The 10023-nt window shown below is 38.0% G+C and overlaps 2 protein-coding genes and 1 non-coding gene across 3 annotated transcripts; all 3 read right to left on the reverse strand.

The window, feature by feature from the left end:
• Positions 1 to 431: 431 nt before the first annotated feature.
• On the reverse strand, positions 432 to 503 carry TRNAD-GUC (transfer RNA aspartic acid (anticodon GUC)). Its single transcript has one exon. It is a non-coding gene; the product is annotated as a tRNA-Asp (tRNA).
• A 2715-nt stretch (positions 504 to 3218) lies between these two features.
• LOC130712998 (germin-like protein subfamily 3 member 4) lies at positions 3219 to 5133 on the reverse strand. Its single transcript, XM_057562808.1, has one exon. The coding sequence runs from the start codon at positions 4020 to 4022 to the stop codon at positions 3336 to 3338; it is 687 nt and encodes a 228-aa protein (XP_057418791.1). The 5' UTR covers positions 4023 to 5133; the 3' UTR covers positions 3219 to 3335.
• Positions 3789 to 9207, reverse strand: LOC130712983 (protein FAR-RED IMPAIRED RESPONSE 1-like). The gene is made up of 6 exons (XM_057562793.1): positions 8888 to 9207; positions 8504 to 8574; positions 5819 to 8037; positions 5416 to 5486; positions 5156 to 5279; positions 3789 to 3926 (listed from the first exon to the last, which is right to left on the reverse strand). Exon 3 carries the CDS (start codon positions 8008 to 8010, stop codon positions 5968 to 5970), a length of 2043 nt encoding a protein of 680 aa, XP_057418776.1. The 5' UTR covers positions 8011 to 8037; positions 8504 to 8574; positions 8888 to 9207; the 3' UTR covers positions 3789 to 3926; positions 5156 to 5279; positions 5416 to 5486; positions 5819 to 5967.
• Between the last annotated feature and the right edge of the window lie 816 nt (positions 9208 to 10023).

The following is a 10023-nucleotide window of genomic DNA, read 5'->3' on the forward strand; positions in this document are numbered from 1 at the left end:
TCGAACTCTTAAATGTTTTGTTTGTAAAAATAATTTTTTTTTTCCAAAAAATAATAACGTCATTGCCACTTGAACATTCAGTGCCATTAAAAAGTTATTTTTCAAATATATATCTAACACCATGTTCCATTAAAAAAAAAACACCATATTATATTTTGAAAATATTTAATATTTACTGTTTTAGTAAATAAAAAAATAGCATTATTTTTTTTGGTCGATAAATATAAGATAGCAAATAAATGGATTAAATAAAACACAGCAAATATGTAAGTATTTCCAATCTCATCACTCGTTTTAAAATGGGCCGTGATATAAGCCCACGCAAAAGAATGGGCTCTCGTTAATAGGCCGTGATATTACCGAGTTATTGGAACAATGTTAAGGAATCGTGATTTAACAAAAAAAAAAGAGAAATGAAAATTAAAAAAAGACGCCGTTGCCGGGGATCGAACCCGGGTCGTCCGCGTGACAGGCGGAAATACTTACCACTATACTACAACGACTCAGATGTCCAACTTTTTACATCAATTATTACTCCAATGTTTTTGAGGGTGCGTTTAATGGACACCACCTAATTAGGTGGTGTACCTGTCCTCCATCAAATTTATGAGCGAAATTACTAGGTTGTCCCTGTCTTCTACCTTCCAACCCTAGTTTTGCACCACCGCTCCCACCCGCTGTCGCACCAAATCTCATCTTCGCCCCCACCCAATCAGCCTCCATTGCTCTCACCGCTTCTCACCTTCAAACTTGTGGCCAATAATGAGCGCCGCCAGCCAGTGTGGCCTTGTGTTATTGTTGCATTCTTTCTGCTGATTGCATGTGGTGTGACATATGGGACTGAAAGTGATATCTCCTGCTTGAAAAGTGTGAAGGCTTCACTTGAAGACCCTTACAATTATTTGCAATCCTGGAATTTCGACCACAAGACAGAAGGGTTTATCTGCAAGTTTACTGGGGTTGAATGTTGGCATCCTCATGAGAACAGGGTCTTGAATCTCAAACTGTCCAACATGGCACTCAAGGGCCAGTTCCCTCGTGGCATTCGAAATTGCTCAAGCTTAACAGGATTGGATTTGTCAAATAACAAGCTCTCTAAAACCATTCCAAAAGATATATCTATCCTTCTCACCTTTGTGACATCCCTTGATCTATCTTCAAATGGCTTCACTGGGCCAATCCCTGTGTATCTTGCAAACTGCACCTATCTGAATACCATCAGACTTGACAAAAACCAACTCACTTGTCAAATTCCTAAAGAATTAACTCAGCTTTCGCGGCTTAAGTCATTTTCTGTTTCCAATAATTTTTTGACAGGGCAAATTCCGACATTTAGAAGCGGTGTAGCTTCAGCGGACAGTTATGCAAATAATTCAGGCCTCTGTGGTGCTCCCTTGGATCCTTGCAGGGCATAGTCTTCCAAGAGTAACACAGCAGTTATAGCTGGAGCAGCTGGCCCTGGAGTAACACAGCAGTCATCCTACCTCACCGCCTTCCCCTTCCTCCAACATGTACCTTCCGTTAATTTATGTTTATCCTTTGTTGCAATTGAATATCTACAACACCGGTCACGTTAGGATAACTATTGAAAAATTATCAAATACTTTTCTTTGGGGTTAGCAAGTTAAAGATTGGTTCACCCGAACACAGAAGAGAAGTGGAAACAAAGATGAGAACTTTGGGTTTACTGATGAGCTGTTTCCTGATCCACTGGTGCTATGTTTTACTACTTTGGGTTTACTTCTTATGTATGCATTTTCTTTTCTTTTCTCTCCTCATGCCTTTTCTTTCTTCTTTCTCTTCACTGTGTTTGAAACCATTGTCTGGTTGGTGTCGCACATGAAATTTAATCTATCACTTTCGAAGAACTCAGCATGGATAGCACCACTATGAAATCTAATCTGGGTTCTTCCCTCTGAGTCATTTTCTTAGACTGATTGAGGACAAATTTGAAAACTAATGGGAAGCAATTTCTGGAGACTTGTTTAGGAATTATTTTGGGTAATGTAAGCGGATTGTCTGGCTTCAATGAAACTCCTTATGCATATTCTAGTTCTTCCAAACGATGGGTGACCCATAATGCTATGACATATGCAGAGGTGTCCAAAGTGTTCCTAACAACTTTGATAACCCCAACCTGATCAGTTTCGTCTAAGAATGTGGTTAGCTCATCCAAAAATAGAACTTTGCAAGCTTTTGCTAGAGCACCAACAATGGCAACCCTCTGCTTCTGGCCGCCACTAGGAGTTTGGACATATCTTTTCCATTTTATTATTATTAAAGGATATGAATGTAATTTAAATCACCTATCTAGTTTTGATCTCTACCGTTAATTTTTTTAATATTATATCCTGTGGTTAACTTTTGTGGTGTATGGATACACCACCTACTCAAGTGGTGCCCATTAAACGCACCCTGTTTTTGATGTCAATCTACCCAATTCCACTCTGAGATTCAGGTTATACAGGAATTTGAAACAATTGTAATTCATAAACCAACCAACACACACCTTTCATATATCTCAATTTTTTCTCCATTTCTCTTTTATCATCACATCTAATCATATATCACATGATTCACATCTATCACTTATTTCTCACACCTTATTTCACTCTAGGTGCCTACAATTTTTAGATGTTGACCAAACATTTCCGAATTTGAAAATAGGATATGTCACAATAAAGGACTGGACAACATTTCTCTATTCTCCAATCCACTACATTTGAATTTGAAAAAAATAAAAAATGGTAGTATTAGCTTGAAAACACTGACTTTCTCCATTCTAAACAGGAGTAGTGACCTTTATATTCACATCTCTCTTTCTCTTCATTTCCACACGAGTAATGTTATATCCTCCTACTTCATCAACCTATAAATCCTTCTACTTACTAAATGGAGCAAGAATTAAATGGTTTTTCAACTTCCAAAGTATCAAATGAATTAAATTTTTATTTAAGATTACATCTCTTTTGGATGATTTGTAGTATTAGTAGGAGTACTATTTCCAAACACTTTCTTTTCTTACATTTCTTCGCTTCTCATCACATAACTTATCATTTCCCTTTCTTCTACTCATATCTATCTCAAAAGATGGAAGTGTAATTGGTGTGAGAACAAAACATTTCCATAATTAATTTCTGAATGTGAGAAATCATTCTGATAATTTAAAAATAATAATAATAAACTGATCAAAACATAACATGTAATACAATTGTATATTACCCACAAGATCACACAACTAATATAGGAAGTTATGAACCCTTTGTATGAATAATAATACAGTGTAACGAGTAGCACTCTACTTTGAAACCCCATGATTTATGACACAGTCCTGGCTAACTATAAATGATCTCCAACATTGCCAAAGTTGAATCATTAACACCATGAAGTTCTAAATCAGAAACTGCAATGAGCTTCCTCTTCACCTTCTCAACTGATTCCAACGTGGTATCATCAGAAGGTGTTGTTCCCATGAGAGTTTCAAACCCAGGATTCTGGCCATTGAACACAGACACGACAGTAGCAACCTCCACACCACGGTTCAGGAGAAAATGGAACAACCCCTTGGGGACCACAAACACATCCCCTGCCTTAAGAAGCTTCTGGAAGAGCTTGTTCTGAGTATCGAGAAACGCCGCGGCAACCACACCTTCCTTCACAAAGATCATCTCAGTAGCTCTTGGATGGTTGTGGAGGTTCACAATCCCATCCACTTGAATGTCAATTCTGCCAATTGAGAGGCCAAGAGTGTTAAGGCCAGGGAAATTGGAAGCAGTTACAATGTTGATTGATGCGCCAAATTTGTCTCTGGAACCAGATTTGCTTAATTCTGTGGATTTGAAATTATGAGCACTTGTGTTAGTTGGATTCTTGCAGGGGAGGCCATTGATGAATTGGTTTCCGGGTGAATCTGCAATGCAACTGTCCTGTAGATTGTCACAATCTGCTAAGCAAACATGTATGATGGTAAAGGCTACAAGGAAGAACGTGAAGAAATTGGAAGAGTGAGATTTCATCTTCATCTTGATTTTGTGATTAGTCAATGTGCTTAGCTTGCTACTTGTGTTCCGGATTCATATTACTCCTCTCTGACATATTGTAATATGTGAACATGTGTGGTTATATAAGTAAGGTCCTGAGGTAAATAGTATTTTGGGGTTGCTAAAAATGCAAGTTATTACATTCTTGGAGTTCACTACTGGCTTTGCAATAGGGTGATGTATCAAGTGCATTGCTTTAAAGAAACATTGTCCAATATTGATTCATCTAGCTCTGTTGTTTTAAATGGTAACGTTGAAAAAAAGGAACCTGCCAATTTTTAGGCCATGTTTCTATCGAAGATTTCTAATTATGGAGTACGTAGTTGTCATGTGGCCAATAAGATTGTCATGTTTAAACTTAGAAGGTGTGCAAACCCATCGCAGCCACTACTACACCATTGATAATAACCACGACTGATAATTATCAGTTTTATCGTGATATGGTTACATTTCTTTTAATTTCAAAGCGGCCACTTTTTCACACCATTTCTTTTTATTTTATTTTATATTTCTCTTCCTTTTTGATCAAATGTTCTCAACATCAATAACCAAAAAAAAAATGTTCTAAACATCTCTATTTGGTTTCCATCAATCCAACATGTATTCACATTGAACTTAACGTAACATAATTTTACTTCTCCAATTCACTTTGAACTCAATATGTCAAATTCTGGCTTCTTTATTTGTGATATGTGAAATCAGCTTTTGCATTTTCATCAACGCCAAAACAAGCTAACACATGAACGTATGTGATGAAAAAGCTAAGCGAAACACTGATGGTTATATATTGTATTGTCTGGAACTGGAATAAAAGAAATAGGTAAGCTACACTAAGAAATACTTAAATCATGTCACTTTTTTAATTTAAAAAATGACATTCTCTTCTAATCATAAGAAAACATGTTCTTATACTGTACTATGTATATACAAGTTTTTTAAGAACATGTTTCTCTCTGTAATTCTTAACCCCATCTCCATCTAGTTTTGAACCAGTATTATCAACCATGAGATTTTGGAATATAAAACTACGATTTTGGGATTCCAAAGTCTATATAATAAGGGTGTCGAAAACTGTTAACCAAAAAATAAAAAGGGTGCTGAAAACTTAATTTCACCTTATAGTAGCACTATGAAGTTGGTGATCCCATACTGATCCCATTCCCAACCACTCTTGATGGCTACAAGATCATCTCCACTTTATATGTAGTTATCTTCAATACATACGTTGGAGCTTTGAGTCTGAATCATCACAAAGGAAATTCACTGGTAAGAGATAAAGCTATTTGTGTACCACTTGAATTTGTGCACAAGAATCTCTGAGCGAAGCAGGATAACAGAATGCAAGAAAGAGGGCAAATAGTAACAAAAGACAAACCTGTGTCTATGGCATCAGTATTTAGGGCATAAAGAGGAGCCAAGATTGTCATCACTTTAATCACAACATTACTGAAACAGTGAAAAGAAATAGCTTTTATTAAATTTCAAGTGTTTCTGTAGTTACAAAAGTTAACATCTATAATTAAACTGAATTTCTTTTAGCATGTCTCCAAGTCCAACACCTGTAATTAGACAGGATATGATTGTCCAAAATGTAAAAAGATATCCACTAAATTGAACTGAATTACTGTTTAGTTGTTTCCCAACAATCACTCACAGCTATTAAGAGTTTGTTTTGAAAATGCTCCGGATAATTTGAGAAAACTGTTAGCAGTATTTTATGGTATTATAATGCCTGCTACTTAGAACTAATGGAAGAGACAGCACCAAAAAGGTCAAACCTGCAGTAAACAGGATGTATGGTCCAAAAAGGAGAATTTCCAAATGTGAACTGAAGTAGCTTGTTGAGGTGAATAAGCATCTCACAGTTGTCCAAAGGTCTCGAATCCAGACAACACCATTCAAATGGTTAATGGAAATGCCCGAAAATTTACATATCATTAGTATGTGGACCCGGATTTTGGCTAGAAGTAGCTGCTGTCTTCACCTTCTCTTCAGCACCATGCACAATTTCAGCTAGCAACTCAGTGGCTTGAGGAGACACAGATGCAATCTCAGCAACCTTGTGGAAAACCTTGCACAATTGATCAAACCTTTCCACTTGTGGCTGCATATGTTTCAAGTCATAACTACACTTGACACTAGTGTGGTTCCTTCGTAAATTTTTACTCCATCTATCTAAAATATACTTGGAGGGAATTTGTTTCACCCTTTCCTTTGCAAATATAATAAATGAATGTCTGCACATTATCCCTTTAAATTCAAACAATAAACAAGTGCAACTAAGATCATGAGTGTCACGATTGAAGATAACGTGGAAATTGACTTCCTTTGTATGCCCCGCAATACACATCTCTTCCATGACTTCATAGCGGCATATTGAACCATCCTCACACATGCCAATCACACAACAGTTCATTTTTCCTCGAAATTCAGCTTGAACCTCATTAAACTTTTTATGAGTGTATTGCTGTTGGAATTGCCTCTCAATGTCAGAATTTGTTGCGCAAGGGACTTTTGTGTTAAATGACTGAAAATCAGCCTTACACTCCTTTTCAGCCATGTCCCGAATGGCATTACCGTATTGCAAGACAAACTGTTGTATTGATGTTTTGGAGTTTACATATCCATCAAAAAAAACATTCATACTTTCACTTCTTTGCGTGGTTGATATTCCTGCCCAAAAATACTTCCTTACCAAACATGGGACCCATCTTGATCGCTCCAAGTATAGGTTCGTTAGCCATTCATTATCCCTCAACCCATATTTGTCGATGAATGTGTTCCATGTGCTATCAAATTCAATCTCATCCAATGAATCATACACAACAACTTCCATGTCATTCTTCATTTCCTTGTATTGACCATAACCTTTGAATTTCTCAGGAATTTTTTTCATTATATGCCATAAGCACCACCTATGCCGAGCATTTGGGAAGACCAAATGTATTGCATTTTCCATGGCCATACACTGATCTGTGACAATGCCTTGAGGAGCCTTTCCATACATACAACGCATCCATGTCTCAAACAACCATACAAACGAGTCGGTGTCTTCGACAGATAGCAATCCACACCCCAACAGAATTGATTGGCCATGATGATTGACACCCACAAACAGGGCAAGAGGCATGTCATATTTATTGACCAGGTATGTTGTGTCAAAGGAGACCACATCTCCGAAGTACTCACACATTGCCCTGCTCCTTGCATCAGCCCAGAATATATTTTTGACATGAAAGTTGTCATCCAAGTCAATTTCATAATAGAAGTCACTATTCTTTTGCTGCATTTGAGCAAAATAAGCTATCAATGCCTTTCCATCTCCTTCCTTCCCAAGAGCACGCCTTTGTTGTCCCACAAAGTCGTGGACATCTTGTTCACCAAAAGCCAAGTTTTCATATCCTCCTGAACCTTGAACAAGAGAACGAAAACTCTTGTTCACCCTTACACCAGCTTCATCAGTTGTCTCAAGTGTTCTTTTCATAGGTGGACTTATGTTTCTCCTTGCATGAAACAATCTTGCTTTCCCAGGGCTAAGCTCATGACAATGGTCAAGATCAACTGTGTATATGTACCATCTTCCATCATCTTTACTCAACTTTGCTGATATCTTAGCAGGACAATTGTTCTTTATTGTTGAATTGGTCTTCAACTCGGTGGGGATTGGTGAGACATAACTACCTTCTCTTGAACATGCAAGTATGATGTAGTTTATTTTACCATCAGGTCCTTTTCTGGAGTTTCTTACCATGAATCCAAACCCCTTTCTAACACCATAATCACGATAGAATGATTTCACAGCATCTAATGATTCAAAAGACATGCCTTTACTAATCTCCTGCTCTTGTGTTTGAGAACACAATGACTCTTTCGGCAATGATAATGTATCCTCCTCAGTTTGACTACGATGAACTACTGCATCAAACTCAACCAAAGGACCAGCATGAGGATAATCACTACATGGATCCATGATGTAGTAAAGGGCAAGGTAATGATCCTGGTCATGGAGAAAATAGAGACATGAAGTCAAAAGTATGCATTTAATTAACGACAAACATAGTAAATATATTACTATAGGTCAAAATTATGCAAGAATTTAAAAAGGAAACAGGGCCCAACATTTCGTGATGACCATGGCTGATATCTTATTCAAATTGAAAATAACAACACATAGCGACCAAAGTTTCCAAATATCAACCCAATTATCTCATTTTGTCATACTTCATCAAAATTTTAAGCAAAGTGAAAATGCATCAAGAAATATCGCCATAAGTTAGAATGCTGCCTATAGCAATTGAATTGACAGGACAGGTTATATCAAAAAATAAACTACGAATGCGAAATAGAGATATGGGGCCAAAATGTCATCTGCAAGCATGAAATATGATTTTATAAGAAATGCTTGCAAGAATTAAACTGGAAAAAAGCAATGAGTAGTGGGAGGATTTGAAGTTGAAACTCACAATCCAATAGGCGCAGCTGGTAGAGGGATGATATTCAAACTTGAGATGCTTCTGAACTGAAATTGCTAGTGCTGAAAATTATGCAAGGAAGGAAAATGTCAAAAATAAATAAATTATTATTATAGAAGGAACATAACATTGCACAGAAGCAGAACCAAATCGGACAAATGTGACGACGAAAACTACAAAATTGAGTGCACATGAATTCCTTCCTATAAAATCTCATAGTGTTATCAAAATGCAGATTCTATAATTCCCTATGAGATTTGATTTCTCAGCTACAATTGTACATACAATCAAGTATGAAATCAATCCCTCGACCCACCCGAACCCGAACCGAACAGATACATTGATTAGAGTAGGAGGAAGGAAGAGAGAACTTACAGTTACAGAAGACGGTGGGTTCGTAATGTCTTCCGCTTCTCTTCAATCTCAGACAGAGGGTGAAGATTGCTACGACGGAGGGGGGAAGACGGTGATGCTGGCTGATTCTTCTTTCTTCTCGACACTACCCTCCCCCGCTGAGTGGACTAGCGTGAGGGTAATGCTCGCTGCGACGGTGGGGCTGATGTTCGCGGCGGCGGAGGGGGGAGACGGTGGGTGTGACGGCCAACGATCGGTGATTTGTGTTTCTTCCGGCGAAATCGTTGAGAGCCCTAGTTTGTTTGTTTCTGGAGATTTGGGGATTTTGGTTCAAACGAGTGTTCCCTCGTAACCCTGACTCTCCATGAAATATCGCCCGCGAAATGAAAATTAGGGTCTCCAAGTGTACCGCTGAGTCAGCAAATGACGGGAAACTGCTTACGTGGCCGAGTGCAATTGGGGTGGAGCTACTGGTGAGTGTGAAACTAAAACCATTTCAAAATAAAAAAGATAGCCAAAAGAGATTCACACTTACATAGTTACAATTTTTTTTTGGAAAAGATCATACTTAGTAAAAACGAGAGGACACCTAGAGAGCCATAGAAACCATTAACAATCAAACGAAAGGAGGCTAACCTCTTCAACCCAAATAAACTTAGTCAGACAATCCGTAACAAAATTTTAAGAATGTTGAACATCAGAAAACTCAAAGTAATCAAAAGTTGAGACTAAGTCTCCATAATCATTAAAATTGAAATGAAATACACAATGTTCGCCCGAGATCGACGCCACTCCTCAAAGAACTACAAACAATCAAAGTTGTTGGTGCTGGCTAGTATGGAGCTGCATTGAGGACAACATGGAGAGTCGAGCTTGAATGCTCTCACAATAGGAGGAAACATCGTTGAAGACAAAGTTGCCGCGGTCCTCCCACACAACACAAATCTTCCAACTTAAATTTCAAGGTTTGTTACTGTTCAAAAGTGCCATTATTTTTTTGTTACCAAGGAGGGTCGCTAGCAGCTCTCTAGTCTCTCCAACCTTGCATCTTCCCGTGATTACCATCCTCATTCGTCACCCTACTTCACCGAGACTCCGCTGTACCTATTTCGACGTCCCACCGGCCAACTGTTGCATCGAAGGCCGATCCCTAAGGA

This window comes from Lotus japonicus, chromosome 1 (assembly GCF_012489685.1).
Source record: "Lotus japonicus ecotype B-129 chromosome 1, LjGifu_v1.2".
Classification (NCBI taxonomy): domain Eukaryota; kingdom Viridiplantae; phylum Streptophyta; class Magnoliopsida; order Fabales; family Fabaceae; genus Lotus; species Lotus japonicus.

Coding starts and splice junctions, on each gene's coding strand:
- LOC130712998 (XM_057562808.1), bottom strand. CDS start 4,022: ATGAAGATGAAATCTCACTCTTCCAATTTCTTCACGTTCTTCCTTGTA.
- LOC130712983 (XM_057562793.1), bottom strand. CDS start 8,010: ATGGATCCATGTAGTGATTATCCTCATGCTGGTCCTTTGGTTGAGTTT.